General features: G+C 39.7%; 1 protein-coding gene across 7 annotated transcripts in view; it reads right to left on the minus strand.

The window, feature by feature from the left end:
* Window positions 1–18,941, minus strand: part of ANKS1B (ankyrin repeat and sterile alpha motif domain containing 1B) — a 1,992,519-nt gene that overhangs the window by 60,218 nt on the left and 1,913,360 nt on the right. For 5 of the 7 annotated variants that reach the window (XM_006888515.1, XM_006888510.1, XM_006888509.1 and 2 more), the window contains 2 exons: window positions 10,149–10,277; window positions 7,719–7,790 (listed from right to left, as the gene is read on the minus strand). In XM_006888515.1, the coding sequence (XP_006888577.1) occupies window positions 7,719–7,790; window positions 10,149–10,277 (201 nt within the window). Of the gene's footprint in view, window positions 1–7,718; window positions 7,791–10,148; window positions 10,278–16,938; window positions 17,011–18,941 lie in introns of all 7 variants that reach the window. The other 2 variants (XM_006888511.1, XM_006888513.1) reach the window with 1 other exon arrangement.

Below are 18,941 nucleotides of genomic sequence, written 5' to 3' on the forward strand. Positions count from 1 at the left end.
GAGGGGAAGACCCTCTATGAGATGGATTGATTCGGTGACGGGGTAATCGGGATGGGCGTGTCAGAGGTAGTGTGGTTGGCGCAGGATAGAGCAGGGTTTAGGGCTGTTGTGCATAGGGTCACTATGAGTCGCAAACGACTCGACGGCACATAACAACAACAACAACAATGGTCAAATGTAGCAGTTGTCATTATTAGACCAAGGTAGTTCACCCAGTATCATGCTTTCTAGACTCTCACATGCTATATAATATTTTATGAAATCACTGTTTCTTAGTGCTGCATAGTTTTCCATTGTGTGAATATACCACAGTTTTTTAACCTATTCATTTGTTGATGGGCATTTGGGCTGTTTCCATTTTCTGGCTTTTGTGAATAACACTGCTATGAACATAGGTATACATATCTCCAAGTTCTGACATCCTTGGGCTATATTCCTAGCAGTGAATATCTGAGGTATGTGGAATTTCTATGTTCAGCTTTTTGAAGAAACACCAGACTAACTGTTTTCTAGAGTGGCTGTCCCATTTGACAGTCCCACCAGGTGGGCCAATCTCTATGCATTCCTGTCAACATTTATTGATTGCTTCCTGTTAAACCTTGCTACTGCTACTAGCGTGAGAGGGCATCACATTGTGTATTTTTTTTTAAATTTTATTTTATATTGGTTTGCTTACAAAGTTTGTATATATTATGTTTCATACAATCATTCCCATTTTGAACATTACTTCATGTGTTTTTTGGCTCTCTGAATGTCTTCCTTTGTGAAGGGTCTTTTCATGGCCTTTGACAATTTTGTTACTAGGTTATTAGTCTTTTTATTGTGGAGGCCCTGTTGTTATTATGTGATGTCAATCAACCATGACTCATAGTGACCCTATGCATAATAGCTCTGAACCCTGCTCTAGCCAATCTCACTGTCTCTGACACACCTACCCTCATGACTCCAGTCATTGTGTCAATCCATATTATCAGGAGGGCCTTAACCCTCCTGTGCTGTCCCTCCACCCTTCCAAGCATGATGTCTTTTTCCAAGGACTGGTCCCTCCTGGCAACATGCCCAAAGTATGTGAAATGGAGCTTCAAAATCCTTGCTTCCAAAAAGCAGCTTGGTTTCACCTTCTCCAGGACAGATGTGTTAATTCTCTTGGTGGTCCATGGTATGTTCAATACTCTTCTCTCTAGCACCACAACTCAAAGACACCAATTCTTCTTCTGTCATCTTTGGTCACTGTCCAGCTCTCTGATGCTTAACAAGTAACTGTGGTGACTATGGCCTGAATCAGGTGCACCTTAGTCTCTAGACTAACATCACTGCTCCTCAGCTCTCTAGAGAGGTACCTGACAGCAGATTTTCCAAAGATAATTCATCTTTTGATTTCCTGACTGCGGGTGCCAAATGTGTTGATTATGGATCCAAGCAAACTGACACTGTTAACAATTTCAGTTGCCCTACAGTATTCTGTAAACATCTGTTATGAGACATCTTTTGATTTCATGACTCTTGGCACTAAGGGTGTTGACTGTGGATCCAAGTATGTATGTATGTATGTATGTATGTATATATATATATGTAATTCAGAAGTTAATGTTATGAGGGATTTTATTTAGAGTTTGCATCTACAGAGGAACAATTGTTATTAGAGTTTGAAGGAGAAAAAAATTTGAGCAAGTAATGAATAATTCCCTATTGCTCGCTGCATATTTGTTTACTAGGGCATGTTTTTAACTGAAATAATATGCATATAAGAAAAACCTACCATAAAACTAGTCTAATCCTATCTTCAAGGTGTTCTGGTTGTCTACTGGGTAAGGGGTTGCAATGCCCAACCAAAGGCAGGTAGTTCAAATCTACCAGGTGCACCTCGGGAGCAAGATTGGCAATTTCCTCCTTTTGCAATTTAAATCCTTTGAAAAACCAAACGGAGGGTCAACAATGAATTAATTCATACTCAGCGGTGTTGAGTTGAAGGTTCAAAACTAGAGGGAACCTTAGAGATAGATGACTGGTCAAGCTTAGAAATGGGCCAATTGCGACTACTAAACATGTCATCTACTTTCTGCTGTTGTTGCTGGTTGCCCTGGCGTTGATTCTGGCTCATGGTGACCCCGGGGATATGATGGAGTGGGAGTGCGCCCGAAGATTAACAAGGCTGCCACTTTTTAGAAGCAGTCTGCCTTCCAAGGGGGATTACTGCACGTGGTTATTCTCAGGCAAAAAAAGTAAAGGGTTAAAGGAAGCACTGGGGGCATAAAACTTTTACAGCAGTTAAGAAAACAGTTTAAAACACTGCTAAATTGTTATTTATGTTAAAACACTGGCATACTCCCCAGTGACTTGGTATGTCTGTACATAAATTGTTCAGCCAGTGTTAGCAGACAGACTCTTTGAGGGTTCCTGAAATGATATCTTAAAAGCATGAGAGAGCTGTCTTGTCTTTCTTTTGCAAAGCTCTGTTAGAGCTCAGGACAACATATGCTTCATTTGCACTGGAGAGAGGCAGGACAGACCGAAAGCTGGTGGTGCAGTTAAGACTTCCAGGATTCAAAACCCAGCTCCTCCACTTGCTAGTTGTGTCTCCTTGGGAAAGTTACTTCCTTTGCCTTTGCTTTCCCATTGCTATGTGGGGACAACAGAAGCATTTATTTTATGGGGCTGCTAGGAGTAAATAAATTAATGCACAGAATTCATTTGTATTAGATCTGGCACTGGAGTTCTTAGGTGGTAACTGAGCTTAGCAATAATAAGCTCATTTCTCCTGAGCAGAAGGACCTTGGTGGTGTAATGGTTACTTAAACACCTGGGTGCAAACTGACTGTCACTTCACTCTCACTATCACTTTGCCGGAGCAAGATCTGATCATTTGCTTCTGTAAAGATTCCAATCTAGGAAACCCTATGGGCTAGTTTTTGACTCTCTCTTAGAGAGTCCATAGGAGTCAGTGTTGACTCATTGGCAAACCACAACATCTCTCATTCTTGGGATGGATTATGATGATCCTCCAGGCTAACGAGGGCCTTCCCTCTCTTGGGTGTCATTAGCATTATGAGGACACCAGTCAATTCTCAGTTACCTTTGTTATTAGCAAGGTCTCTGTACAGAAGCCTTCCTCAGAATAAGCAAACACTCTGGGAAAGAAGTTTTTATGTCTTTATTTAAATATGCTTACTGTAGAAATGAAACACACACACACACACACACACACACACACACACATATATATATACCATTAAAAGGGAAAACCAAGAAAAATGTTCTTATGTAATACCTGGGTCTCATAGCATTATTGTACATCAGCTTTCAAGAAGACCTGCATTCTGGAAGTATTTCCCATAAGACATCTGATTCTTCTGGGAGTTGTGGCTGAAAATGCCACCGTGTTGTAAACAGAAAATAGCACCTTTGAGTTCAAAGTGAAAATTTACTGAAAGCTGAGATCTGCACTGTTGGATGAGAACTCTAAATCACAATACAGAGTCCCAGAAAATAAATCCTACACATCTGGTATTGAAAGGCTCCAATGAACCTGCTGACTGCTTAAGCTATTGTATCCAAAACAGATATAATTTATTTAATCAAGATGAGAAATAAGAGTTTATGATATTAAAAGAAGCAATAAAGTTTCTATTTTCATGTAAACTACCCAAAATAAACACCAAGAGTAGCAAGCTAGAAAAATGCACAAAACAGAAGAATAGCTTCTAAATAGATAGTTTTCAGTATGCTTCATTTTAAGCAATAGAAATGTATTTAAATAAATTATTCTCCACGGAGATTATTAAAATGGCTTTGTTATTGCTCTCAGAATGGGTTTTCAGATTCATTCAATTTTAAGAAATTGACTGAAATTCAAATCACAGATCGAGTTGAATTTTCAATGCAGTATTTATGCTGATTATAGTACTGAATAGCTGGACTCAAAGTTATTAAATCAGAGATGCCAAATTAATTTCTCAGAGATGCTCATGAATATAGCTACAATTATTATGAGGCTTGATGACTGAGAAGCTTTCTCATTGGTGACATCATTTAGAGCAGATATATATTTAGAATATACGAGTATCAGTCTTAAAAACCAAGAATAATTCTTAAGGGCATTTGGTCCAAAGCACCTAATTTTTAGGTAAGAAAAAAGGCCCAGAAGAGCAGGAGAATATAGTCCATAAGAGACCTGAAATTCAGTCTCGTCTTGGCAGTTCATTATGGGGTGACCTTGGGCAAGTTATTCCACCTCTCAGGCTCAGTTTCTTCAAATTTCAATGTGAAGAATAACTGTATTAATCTCATAGGATTGTAGCAATTAAATGAGATATGCAGAGCATTTTGGCTGTTAGGAGGGGCCAGTCCTTGGAGAAGGACATCATGCTTGGAAAGGTGGAGGGTCAGAGAGGAAGGAGGGTCCACAACTACACTGTGACTGTTAACGATGGGCTTTAGTGTGTTCCTAGGTCAACTCTGAGATGTAACTGACTTGATGGCACCTCACAACAGCAACGTAGAGTCAGGCACATCACAAGACAATTATTAGTGGTTGCCATGTTATCATTATGATGAAAAAGGCCTCTCTTAGGCCCAGAAGCTAAAACAAATCAATTGGAAGACAGACAACCAGAAAGCTCCTGAGGAGGGACGATGAGGAGACTGGCTGGCTTACTTTGGACACATGACCAGGAAAGACCAATCATTTAAAAAGTCATTGTGTCTGGTCAAGTATCAAGGAAGCGAAAAGCTCTGATGACTGACACAGCAGCCCCGACTGACTCAGACTCAGACATCCCGAACACGAGGAGGAGGGCCAGGAACTCCTGGGTTTTCCTCTGTTCCACTAAGTCTGCCAGGAGTCAGAGCTTATTCACCAACAGCCAGCAACACCTCAAACTTCGAGAAACGCAGTGAGAACTCAGAGTTGTCCCCCAGCCCCAATAAACACCGTACGGGGTAAGAATTTCATGGTACTGACAATTTACGTACAACCCGGCAAGTGGATGGAAATATAATGATTTTAGGGTTCTCCCCATTAACTATTTTGCTCACATGCACAAGTCTAATTTTTATTAATTGTTGTTGCCGTCAAGATGGAACCGTCTCATCTGTGCCCTCCAGTGGGTTTTCAGAGGCCATAAATAACACAGGAGATGGCCCATCTTTTTCCTGCGAAGGAGCTGGTGGATTTGAACCTTTAGCCTTTGGGACTGCAGTGCAGCTTCTTATCATATATATTTAGCCAGACAAGAAATATTTCATGCTTACCTTCATAAATATTTTAGTTCACTTATGCTTTTTTAATATTTTCCACCACAAACTGTTCATATAAAAGAAATGCCAGAAATGAAAGCCAAGTTTCACCTGCTATGACTCATAGGTCTGGTTTTGATTATTTGCTATATTAAATCAGCTTGGTATCATCTTCAACCTTGTTGTTGGGGGACCATGAAATCATAGCTACCCCAGGTGGCAGAGTAGAACTGTCCCATAGAGTTTTCTATGCTGTACTCTTTAGGAGGGTAGATGGCCAGATTTTTCTCCTAGAGTCCATGGGCATATTTGAATTGTCAACCTTTGGTCAATAGCTCAACACTTAATCATTGTACCATCCGTGCTCCCTCAGCCTAATATTCTTGTACTGATTGTTGTTGTTGTCAACTATGACTCATAGGGAACCTATGAACAATGGTTCCGAACCCTGCCCTTTCCTGAGCCAACTTCACTCACAGGTTATGTCTCAGACACACCTGACAACACTGCTGCAGTTACTATGTCAATCTCTTCCTCTCCTGTGCTGACCACCTAACCTTCCAAGAACTGGTCCTTCCTGGCAACATGTCCAAAGTATGCGAGATAGAGTTTCAAAATCCTTGCCTCCAAGGAGCCAAAGTATGCGAGATAGAGCTTCAAAATCCTTGCCTCCAAGGAGCAAACTGGTTTCACCCTCTCTGGGGCAGATCTATTTGTTCTCTTGGCAGTCCACGCTGTGTTCAATACTTTTCTCCAGCACCACAACTCAAAGGCATCAATTCTTCTTCTGTCTTCCTCAGTCATTGTTCAGTTCTCAGATTCGCAGCAAACAGTTAAGAAAACCATGGTCTGGATTTGTTGCTCCTCAGTTTCTAAATTGACCATGTTGCTCTTTAGAACTCTGGATAGGTCCTTGATAGGACTTTTTCCCCCTGTGCAACTCATCTTTTGATTTCATGACTGCTGGTGCCAAGAGTATATATTGTGGATCCAAGTAAGATGAAATAATTAATAACACCTCAATCTTTTCTCCATCTATCATGAGATCTTGTACTTAAAGTCAGCTCATATCCTCTATAAATCTACTACGAACAAAGAATAAGAACAAATGAACGAAAAAGCTAAGGTGGACCTGTAATATGGGTGAGATTTGACCCGAGCATGACCCACTGTTACTAATCACAGCACTTGACATTTAGCCAACCTTTCCTATCCTAGTATGGTCTAAATTAAGTTGATTTCCCCACTTACATCTTATACTTAAAAACACAGAATAATTAAGAAGCCACATAAGGAATATAAACTTTCTACTCAGAAGATTAAAGTAAGCCAGCCTTATCCAAGCCAGGGCATTTTCAGGTGATTCATATCCATGTGAAAGCTGAATAACTAATAAAGAAAATCAAAGAAGAACAGATGCCTTTGAATTGTGAAGAAAACTGGATGTACCATGGACATCCGAGAAAACACGCAAATCTGTCTTGGAAGCAATACAGCCAGAATGTTCCTGTGAGTCAAAGATGGTGAGACTGCATCTTGGGTAGTTTGGCCATGCTATTAGGAGGAACCACTTCCTGGAGAGGAGGATAGTATGTCCAGTAAAGTAGAGCTTTAGCAACACAGAGGAAGAGCTTCTTCAACTAGACAAACACAGTGGCTACAAATTTCATCATGGTGAGGACGGTGCAGGGCTGAGCAGTGTTCCTTTCTGTTGTATGCGGTCACAGAGAAACAACTGATGGGGACTCAACAACAGTGGTGTCATCATATACTCCCAGTGCTTTTGCATTTGATAATTTTTGGTTGACTAGAAGTTCGTCCTGGAGAGGGTGAAGCCAGGCTGCTCCTTGTAGGTAAGGATTTTGAGGCTTCACCTGGCATACTTTGGACATGGTGCAAGGAGGGACCAGTCCTTGGAGAGGGACATCATGCTTGGGAGGGTGGAGGGACAGCGCAGGAGGGAAAGACCTTCTATGAGGTGGATTCATTCAGTGACTGGGGTTATGGGAGTAGGTGTGTTAGAGACAGTGAGATTGGCATAGGATAGAGCAGGGTTCAGAGCTGTTGTACATAGGGTTGCTATGAGTCGCAGGCAACTTGACAGTATGTAACAACAACAACAGAGATCTTTTCAATAAATATTTTCAGAATGCCAACTGGATACTTAAAAACATTTTCTTGTAGTAAACTAAGATGCTTATTTCTTTCCTAATTTTCAGAATGGCCAATGCATATGCATAAATGTTAAAGGGTTTTTTTTAATGTTAGTTTTCAAAATCAGAGTAATTGCAATGTAATAGACAAATATCAACATAATTGATACATACCTTGAAACTACAGTGAGATAAATTCAGATAGAAGCATGAACAAAACCAAACGCCTTTTTAGGTAACAGGCAAAGAAATCTGTAATTTGAAATGTGGCAATTTATATGCACCCTTACTATTACAGTTACGAGGAGTAACATAGTTTAGCAAACTTACCCGCATTTTTGCACAAGCATCCTGGGTGGATTCTGTCCCCCTGAGCTCTTTTATCAGCATAGAACCTAAATACTAAAATAAAAAAATGCAATGGTTTATCAAAAAGAACACATAACACTCAGTAAAGATTTAAAAAGAAACTGGGGAAATATCAAGATCTAGGCTTCTCGGCTATAAATTACTGTAAAACTTTAAAAGCGAACCAACTAATCCTAACCAATCAATGCAGCCCAATGACCAAAAATTCTGGGGAGAGCAAATTGCTCTTTATAGTAAGTTGCAGCATTTTCTAAAGAGACTATATTTCAAATCATATTTAACTGCAAAATGGGGCATCTAAAAATGTTTTCTCTTCTTCCTGAGGCAGCAGTGTCTGCAAAAAAGAAATCACGCCACTATGTATGTAATTACAGGGTTGTATGAGACAGCTGAGAAGCTGAGGAACATGTACCCCATTTGGGCTTATTTGATTGCATAGGTAATTAATGTTGGACTGTTCTTAGGCAAAGATGCATTTTTGGACCTTTTTCATTCACAGCTGTGTGTCCTATGGGTGATCCACCTGAGAACGGGGAGATGGAGAAGGGTAGAGAGAGAAAGGGTGTGTTTCACAACAGAGAAAGCTGAATCCCGATTCCCTGTTGCAAACAGACACTTGGAAGACTTAATAAAGGTGGAAGCAGCATGGGAAATGTGAGTCCTAGGAATTACCAGCCTCTCTGCACTCATCTAACACTGCGGTGCTGCAAAGTGCCACTCACGCTGAGTGCAAATAGTTGTAAGCAAAATATCTGTTTCTGCCTTTGCATCAACTGACTAGTCTTCAATCTGTACAACTTCCAGGATTCCTTCCTCTTTTGGTTGTCTCTCTCCCTGATAGCCTCCAGGAGGCCCTGGGTGGTTTTGAGTTCTGTGTATACCCAGTCATTTCAGAAGCCAAGTCTTCCCCAAACCACAGACACAGAAATCCTTAAGGAACATGGCTCTACTCTGAAACCCAGGGAGCGGACTTGATTCCAAGACCAATGGTTGGTTGGCTGAAATGTCAAAAACAAAAAAGTCGTGTGGCCTAGTGGCAAGAAGCTGTACTGCAGTCCCAGAGGCTCACAGTTCAATTCTACCACATGTTGGAGAAGGAGGGGTAATCTATTCCTGTACCAGTCAGATCCGATTTGATGGTACGCACACATACACACAAAACAGTAAATTTTTTTTTTAAAAAAGAAAAGTCTTCCACACTCCCTTTCAAAAGTAAAAAAAATTATTTTAGAAGGGATTCATAGGATGCTTCTTACAATGTAGAATGAATGGACAATCAGACACAATATATAATCAATGTTATGGGACAAAATAGGCATGAGTTATTAACTGAAGGGAAAAAACCCACCGGGATGCTTTGTAAACTTTACTACAAATCACAATTTAAAAAAAAACCGTAAAAACAAGATGAAACAATATTCGCTGAGCCAGAGGGAGGTACTCTGCAGAAACAGAGCTGGTTGTGTAAGATGAGTAACCTCTGACTCAAGAGCGGGTACCCCAGGCAACATAGCAGAGGGCTGGGTCATGGGCATTGAAGAAAGGTTTGGTGTTCCAAAAAAGTGAAGAGATAAAGAGGTTTGAGTTTTGGAAAAAAGCAGCAAGCATTTCAGTGCTGCAGTGATGGGGACATTACAGCTGAAATACACCCAATGCTGCGAGGTAAGGAAGCAATAGGAGAGGAGCAGACAGCACAGGATCAAAAAGGAAGCTTGCTTTGCTTGGAGACTGTTTACATCTTCATCACATCAAGAAATCTGATCTGGGTCAAATTCTTATCTTTTCAATTCTTTCAAGAACGTTTACCCTAATTGAAACATTTCTTATTGAGAGAGGCAGTTTCAATTCAATACAGAGGGTTCAGGTATTTTTCCTGTGGTAGTCATGACAACCACCACCTGCTGCAAAGCCTACACATCTTTTGAACATTTACCTGTTCACATTACTCATAATTCTCAGCTAAGCATAACTAAGTCTCTCATCTCCCAAAATAAAACAACAGTGATCTAATCTGAATGGGGAAGTGAAAAGAACCTGTATTTATATGAAGTGGTAGCCCCAACATTTGAGACCACTGGGGAGTGAGGGCAGAAGTACATACATGCTGGCATTTATACTGATTTTTGTTTTAGAATTGCGCTTCACCCCACTTCTTTTAAAAATACAACTATGTAAGAAACCAAAAACAGATCTAAAGCTCACAAGAATAAAAGAGTGAAAAAGAAAGGACATGACAAAGGGTGAAAAGCACTATTTTAACTTTCTCTCTGAATAGGCTGGCTACCTTAAAAAGAGAAAGTACTGCACCTTCTTTTCTTATGAAAGAAAACTAACCAAAGATATGCCTTCTACCCCTATCGGGACCCCAGTACAGAAGATGGAGGAACTTACGAAAGCTTTGTAATCACACGATTGGAAGATGAGCTTTTCGGGATGATGCTGCCAATACTGTACTGGAGTTGAGGCTGTGGCTTCATTCGGAGGTCGCAACGTAATAGAAGGTTCTCCCCAGTCTCCTGTCTGAAATCATATTTATTCCAGACATAATGTGAACAACAGGCAAAATCCATTCCCTAACAACTAACCTGAGTTCATCTTATTTACACACGCTCACAGATGTGGTTAGGTGTATTATATGTGTATACACTGTTCTTACTGATGCTCGGTTACTTTTATGTGTATTAGCATAACTGTCCTCAAAGTTGACTTTTGAATGTTTCTATTTTTAGAATGCCTGTCTAATGTAAGGAATTTTTTAAAACTACAAAACTATTCTTAAACTAGCTATTCATTGATAGATGGTGTTATACAACAGAAAAGAACATACAATCTTTGAAAGAATTGTCTGTTTTTTTAAACTTGATGGAAGTTTTCAGGGTGAAGTGCTTTTATTTAGAATTCAGAATTCCATTTAAATTCCTAAATATGATACCTACCATCATCTCTCTCTGGATAAAAGTTGTCTAAGTATGATCTTAGGTCAGTTTTCAAAAGGGAATATATTCATAGATGACAATGAGTTTCTCTTACATGAATTCAACTGTTTAGAAATAATGTCATCATGACGAGTTTACATATTTATAGCTATTTTACTCCAAAAACACTAAAGGCCATTAAATATTTAAATACCAAGTCTGGATCTATGTGCATATATGCATGTGTTTGAGGATTCTGATTCTCAAACACAAGCACACTCTCCTATGCTGATATTTCATATAAAGCAGAAACTCACTGAGCCAGATACATGCCCAATTATTTCACTGATGGTTTCCTATGAGATTAGCTCTCTCCTGCTTTATTTTACTGTAACTGTTTAGTACAAACATCTCCAGGAAAGGCTTGTGTTGACAAGTCTTTTCTTACACTGTGGTCTAATTTTCATATTACATAAGTGATTGTCTTATTCTTTCGCTGAGAAAAAAATCTGGATCAAAGGAACACGGTTCGAATCCACCAGATGCTCTGCCGGAGAAGGAGGTGCAATATCCTCCTGTACCAGTCAGATCTGATTTGACGGTACACGCACACAAAATAATAAAAAATAATAAAAAAAAATTAAAAAAAAATTCAATTCTTTATCTGAGTAGATATATTTCTTCTAGCCTTGATTCACATGATTTTACAGAATTAAAAAAAATTACCTGGTAAAGAGTAAAGAGGTTTTATATGTTCTCAAACTGAATAAAGCCCTGGTTAGAGACCAAATCTGTTAGAAGTAGGTGTGAATGGGTTGGCATTCTGGAGGACTGTCAATGTAGGATTTCCAAAGTGTTTGGGACAAGAACCCTGAATTCTAGATGTAGGAATACACTGTGGGGGCAAAAATGCATAGCTTTCATGAAATTCTTTGAAAGGATCTAGAACCATCCAAAGGTTAAAGACCACACTTCTCTAGGAAGGGTTTAAACACAGTGTGTGCTTTGGGGAGGATGACCAATATTTTGTTCAGCATGGTTTAGACTTGTGTTAGATTGAAAATATTAGCAGCCCATCTCATGTGCCAAGTTTTAGGCAAAGGTATTGCCTTTTCTGGAGATTTCAAACTGCTTTTGGGCAGGCCTTTTTATCAAAGCTTTTTTTACCTTGAGCTTGTTGAGCCCAGCGGCAGGAAGGACAAGGTTCCCATCACGCTGTTTCCTGGGTTCTCACTGGGGAGAGTGATGGGTCAGCATTCTGACTTCTCTGCGCTCTATTCGCGGCTGCTCTCAGTGTCACTTCATCTAGAGTTGCTGGTTTACCTGATTACTGTTTGATTCTCCTGTCCCCTGTCGGTGGGGAATGTCAGGACATCATCTGTTATGTTTGCTTTATCTTCTTGTTTTGTGACCTAGCCCTAACTCATTGACTCCTGAGGTTTCTCTATATATACATGGATTTTCATTTTGTAAGAAAGCAATGACAGACTGCAGTTATGGTTTTCTCCTGTTTCCTATTCTGAGTCATTCTCTGTCTTCTTTTCTCAAAATTTTATTATCTCAACTGGAACAAGCTCTCAAAAAATTAGCATAAGGTTCAAAATGTAGGCTATGTGGACTTTAATATGATTTTGAAAATAGTTGCAAAAACCTTTAAAATGAATGTGTTTAAGATTCTGAAAATATGCACCTATGGAATCTTGACATAAAGTTCTCCCCCATCACCATCTAGTTCCCCATTCAATGCCTCCCCTTTTCCCCACACCCTCAACAATGCATACAACAACATAGCAAACAGGTATTTGTACATTTAAGTCACAAGTAACACTGTTAACAGAACAACAGAAGTTTGCACACAACTCTGCGGAATGACAGAGAAGGAGGTTCAGGTTGGCAGATCCACTCTGTGATCCATTCTGTGCATACAGATGACAGCTCAAACCAAGCGCTGATTCATGTTAGCCCTGTTATTGTTTCACTGGGGTACACCTTGGCCGAGCTCAGCAGGCAGTTTCCAGAAAGCCTGAACAGAGATGGGAGGAGCTGAGAGTACCATGGGTTGCGTTGGAAGGATGGGGATGGGTCCGGTGAAGCAAAGGGTTATGGGAACATTTCTGTGTTAGTACATTAAGCATGCAAATCATACGCAAAAATCATTCTCTTAACTGTTGAGCCAACTCAGGCACTTTTGTAAAACTAACCATCTCTATGAAGCCCATACACGTAAAGCAGAACTACAGCCAGACACGGATCCAGTCGTTTATATCATTCCAATCAACTGTAGCAGCCACTTTGGGAACCACAGAGCCCAGCGCCTAACCCTTCAGTCAGGACGTAAACCATCCAGCTCACCCCACTGGATAGTCACGTAAAGAATGAGTACCACATCCACTGAACTCTGCTTATGCTGTGCCATCAACGGCTTGCCTGCCTCCAGAAACCACATATCACCGGCTTTGAATCCAGAAGGATCTTACAGAGCCTCCCCTAGGTGCTATGGGGAAAGATAATCACAGAGAGGAGGAATATAATCCTTATTTCATTTTCTTTGTGGCTCTGAAACATTGCTCCAGTCCAAATATTTTAAAATTCCCTCCAGGGAACTGAATCTAACTTTCTGGAAATAGAAACCAAGTTTTGTCATCCTTCATGTTATTTCCAGAATTTCATTCTCAAATGGAGGAAAGAGGGTTCTTAAGACTGAATTAATAAGAAAAGTTTTTCTTCACAGGAACTCATCAACTTGTGTTTGTGTGTGTAATCCTTAGGTCCAAGATTATGTATAAGACTCAACTTGTAGGTATTGATTCTTTTCTTTGGGATTCATTTATTTGGAACAAATGGATCGAATCAACTGAACTTGGCTTTGAGCTATTGCAATAGGACGGGTATAGCCTTGGACCTTTGGTGAAATTGAAATTCAGCCTTATATGATGAACTCTGGTGTAAACAGAGTTCAGAAATCTCAGCTCTTCTGCAGATGGAATGATAACAGGAACAGGCAACGGGGGAAACCAAGGAGACCAGTCACCAAATGTAAAGGGTTCTTGCCTCATCTGTAAAATAATTTTGAATCATGAGACCCAGTATTAGATATTGTTAGAGAGTGCATTCATATCTCTAACAGGCACGTTTTTATTACATTTAATAATTTTACAATTAAAAATAGTTTAAGTTCAAAAAGAACTCAAGGTTTTAAAAGGGTCTTTAAAAAGACTTTATAATCAAATATTGCCTTTAATGAGAAACAGATCTAAATACTGGAAGGATGTTACAATAATACTTAATTACCCTAACAAAATGGAGTAGGAGATGTTTAGGGCAAAATTCGGTTATATTTTAAATGACTCCTTAAATTTCAGACTGTAGTGCTCTTGAGAGGGCATACTGAGGTTAATGACAGGAGACAAATGAAATTGATTCAAGGTGCTCTCACTAATGGCATCAGGCTATTTCTTTAGAGCTGAAAAAACTTAAGAGGAAATCTTCGTTTAGGTTTATGTATCTGAATGATTCTAACAGCCAGAGTGTTCCGTAGAGGTAAGGAATAGTGAGAGGTGGTTTCACATTCTTCGATCAGGTAGGATCAGAAGGGGCCAGATGCTGCACGAGGACGTCATGCTCAGGAAAGGAATCAGCGAAGCAGAAGCAGGCCCTCCACAACAAGGCCTGATACGGTGGCTGCCGGGAAGGGCTTGAGCGCAGTGGAGGTGTGCGGATGGCTCAGAATCTGGCATGGCTTTGTTGTGTTGTACACAAGATTGCTGTGGCTGCAGCCGCTCACTGGCACCAAACATTAACAACAACATTCCAAGGATTTAGGCAATTCTAAAAGAGTTTGTTTTGATATTTTTTCTTGTTATTCTTTTTTAAAAAAATATTCATGCTTTAAGGCTTCTGCAAAGTTTTTGCCAACACACTAAAAGACACCAATTAAATAAAGGACAATGTAGGTCCACCATTCACTATCCCTCCAAACGACTTAAATTCAAATAAAAATCAGTCTTTGAACATAAGGGCAAACATAGCTTGAGACTGGAGTTTTAAATGGAGAACTGATTCTGTTTAATGGTATAAGTTAACTGCTTCCTTTAACTGTAGAGCTGGCTGAGTTTGAAGGACTGTAAACTGGGCCACACAGCTAATATTCAGTAATTAAATTGTACCTTCCCTTATAGGATCAGCTGGAAAAGAAAAATGCACTGATTTACTGAGAGCACAGAGAAAAGAATTCACAAAAATCTATAGGTAGATTTTTATTAGATGGCACATTCTAAATTTAACTTTGAAAATATTGCATTATTTCAAAAGTTGGCAAAGAGCTATATGACTTTAGTTCATCTGTGCATCAGACAGTGAAGATAAATTACAAAACAGATCATTCATGTAGTCCTTTCCTAAGAAAAGGAAAATTAAAGATGTATTCTATGTATTCTAAAAAGAAAAAGAAGAAAACGATATTATTATTTTGAAAAAGCATCCAAAGAATCTCAGTAAATAATTAAATGTCATAATTATGACTTATCTTTCTAACAGGCACTGAAAGGTATGGTATTTTCTAAGCCTTGAATTGTTCTTTTAAAAAAATTAAAATTAGGATTTAATGGATCTTTATTTCAACAGAAGCTTTTCAATTTTATCTACTGGGAACTTTCCCCACCTACCTGCTTGTAAATTTAGATCTGAATATTAACAAACATTATTCTCTACTTCTTCAGAATATGTGATGAAGAACTTAAGCCATTTTAAATAATTGTTATTTTAAGGTTTTACTTTCAGTAACTGTGAACAAATTCAGTGATGGGCTCCTCAAAGATATAGAAAGCTTATTGAATGGCATTGACTTCTGTTAATTCTGTGGCATTTAAGATGGCTATATAGAGAGCTGTATGTTTATCCATATATATGTATATATACACATACATACACATGTACTTGGATGTGAATGTGAGAAAAAGGCTCCCTATAAACATTCACACAACATAAGCAGAATGCTGTAAAATTTTCATGGAATCCTCAAGAATAAATAATGCTACTTTGGTCAAATGCATTGGGTTAGAGCAAACTGGTTCCTCGTGCCGTTAAAGAGCAGAGATGACCACTTGTGAAGACATAAAAGCTTCCGTTCATATTTACAGTTCAGGAGTCACTGCTGGAGCACTGGTAACCAAGCAGGCAGCAATTCACAGAGCATACTGGTCCCCATGAGCCAGAAGTCTCATGCACAGAAGGGGGGGTGTGTATTATGTGGCACCCCAAGAGAGGCCCTGCATGCCACCCCTAGGATTTGTACAGCAATTCTCAACCACATGCCTCAGCTTCTCAGATAGCAGACTAATCAATGAGGAATATTTAGCAGAATATGAAAATGGCTTTTGTAGTTGTGTGTCATTGAGTGGGAACTGACACACAGCTGAAAGCCCAGCAGGTTTTCAGAGGCTGTAAATGGCATGGGAGGAGACTGCCCAATTTTCTCCTGCGGAACAATTTGTGGATTTGAACCACATGCCTTTGAGTTGTCAGCACAGCTCCTTGCCATTAAAAAAAAAATAACAAAACAAACTAAAAAAATGTATATTTACAACACAAAAAGATTTTTTTTCTTCCTAAATCATTTGAAAGTGAGTTGTAAATTTGGAAGTAGTAAGTAGCTCAAAGGCAAAGAGGTGACAACTTTGCACCTATTCCCATGACCAGTTTGGTAAAGCCAAATAGAAAAAGGCTGAGAACTACTTCAGAGCTGCAACAGTGCCTCTTCCACCCCTTGGCCCTCTATACATTTGCATCAGATTTATACAGAACATCATGCAAATCATATTCAGTGATTTCTTATGAGGAAAGCATACGAGCATTAGAGAATTATTAGGCATCATGGGTTCACTTGCCCATGGACATGGGGAAGGACGAGATGGGGGAGAATAACATTGATATATATTTGTGTATATATCAATTTATTTACCCTTTTCCTTTTTCCTGTAAGAGCAAGTTGACACAGACACTTGGAATGAAAGCCAAAACTCACATGGGACAGATTTTAACTGCAGACTTTAAAACCAAGTACGCTTCTCATTTCAGGACAACTTTTGCACATCAACTCGTAACGTGGCACAGTAAACGAGGCAGAATAGACAAGGTGTCTCTGAGTTCACCAGACATTACGTATTTTCTGAATGGCCAGGACGTAGTACCTACAGCTTTTGACAACACTTGGCAACACATCACACAGCTTAAGTTCAGGAAGGAGCGAGAACCGTTTGTAACCTTACGTTATGAACCTGATGAATCGCTGAGAAAGGAAATCCAGCGTTCTGATTCGTCCATATTTCACAGACAGACGACTGCTGATATAAACAGAAAACTATCTTATCTTGTCAATATTTAAAACATGGCAACTAGCAGGGCAGCCTCAGGGAGAGGAAGGAGGAAAACAATAAAAAGCAAAGAATTATGATTCTCAATAACAATACTTTTAAAAACCAAGCATTTTAGGATGTCCAAGGTATAATCATTGATTTCAGACTCATGCTTTTTCTCTAAAAAACATTTTAGGGTGGTTGGCACAGGCTTGGGGGAAGGGAAAGACCATTTATACATTAGTTCTAAATGAAGAAAAACTAGCAAGAAATTAACATTTTGAAAAAGAGTCCACAAACTGTTATACTTTGCCAACAAGACTGGAAATACCCTCCCTCCCATCAACCTTCATTTCAGAGAATAAATAGTCTTATTAAGTATGAGAGGAAAAAAGGAAATCTTGAATTCTGGTTAACCATTTTTATTTTCTTATCTTCAGTGTCCAAGAGCAAAGAAGGAAGTAGAATGACTCCGGATTTTGTCATTGTTCCATTTGATGAACCTAGTTCTCTCTCCTCTGTGTATTCCTGAGGATCAAATTCTGGTTTGCCAAGGGTGACGTCAGTGTGTCACCCAGCTGTGGGAAGGTGTGGTGATGAGTTGGCAGGAAGGAGTTTGCAACCAAGAGGGGCTGGGGACTGGACATAGAGCGAGCTCTGCTCCCTGTAACTCAAGCAGAAACTTTCTGGAACAATGGGTGTTAATCAAATCGATTGGCTCCATAATTCAAGCTCTCCTTCACACTATTAATCTAATGTCTATTCAGAACCAAACACCAAAGTAACATCCCACCCTGAGAGTTACAGCCCAAAACGCCAAGATTAAGTGAATGGTCTCTAAGTTTGATCTTTCCACTGTCTCCCCTCCCTCCCTGAATTCCATCATTATTACAGACACCATAACAATGAGTTACAGAAAATAGCAGCGTGCCTACACTCACAAAGCAAGTACTGAGATCATCTCCAGGATGTACAAAGAGATTGGACAAAAATGGCTGCAGGAAGAGAATAAGAACATACCCACAAAGTGGGCAGAAACCCAGCAAAGAAGATTATCATCAATTGTGGAAAAGAACTTTTTTTTTTTATCTCTGACTGTAACATTATCTCCTCCCACCAGGGATTCAATAGCACTTTCCTGTGTTATAACAGTGTCTCCATTCACACTTATACCTGTGTTTTGTGTCCCTTCTTGGACTGTCATCTGGATGCTGGCTGGGGACAGATTCTCAGGTGACTGGCATTCCAGTCACTGATAAGGAAGTAAGATACCCTTGGTCTGACCAAGAGGGACCTCCAAACATCTTCCATGTCAATCAGCTCCCAGATTCCTCTTTAGATGTGATGCAACGTCCTCCAAGGGAACTCTTAAACATTTATTCTCCAAAAAGTTGAGTTTTAGACTCATTACATTATCTGATCTTGGTCTTCTTGCCTCTGAGAGCAGAAAGAGAGGAAGATCCTCAGTGAGATAGACTGACGCTATGGCTGCAGCAATAGGCTTGAGCAAGACAGATTGTGAGGATGGTGCCAGTTTGGGAAGATTCTGTTGCTAAGAGCCAGAGGCGACTCAATGGTACCTAACAACTCCATAGTAGGAAGACACAAAACAAAATTCCAGAATACACTGTAGGTTTTTAGCACATTCAGTACACACTCAGAGCTAATTCTTCTATGTAAATCACACCTTCTACCACAAACCCCAACTGATTGTTGGCAGATGAGCATGTTAACCATTCGTACGCTCAGAGGGTCTCCCTCTGCTTGGACATCTCCTTCCAGTCCAGGTAGGGGCTGGAAGCATCAACAAAGCTTTTTCCTGCCAGAATCTCACTGAGGAGAGAGATTCCCACTTCCCCTCCCACAGGCACCCTTGGATAAGCATTCTGCACAGACCTCCCCTTCAACTAGCTTGG

Source organism: Elephantulus edwardii, unplaced genomic scaffold (genome assembly GCF_000299155.1).
Source record: "Elephantulus edwardii isolate Elephantulus edwardi_28Jun2011 unplaced genomic scaffold, EleEdw1.0 scaffold00068, whole genome shotgun sequence".
Taxonomy (NCBI): Eukaryota; Metazoa; Chordata; class Mammalia; order Macroscelidea; family Macroscelididae; genus Elephantulus; species Elephantulus edwardii.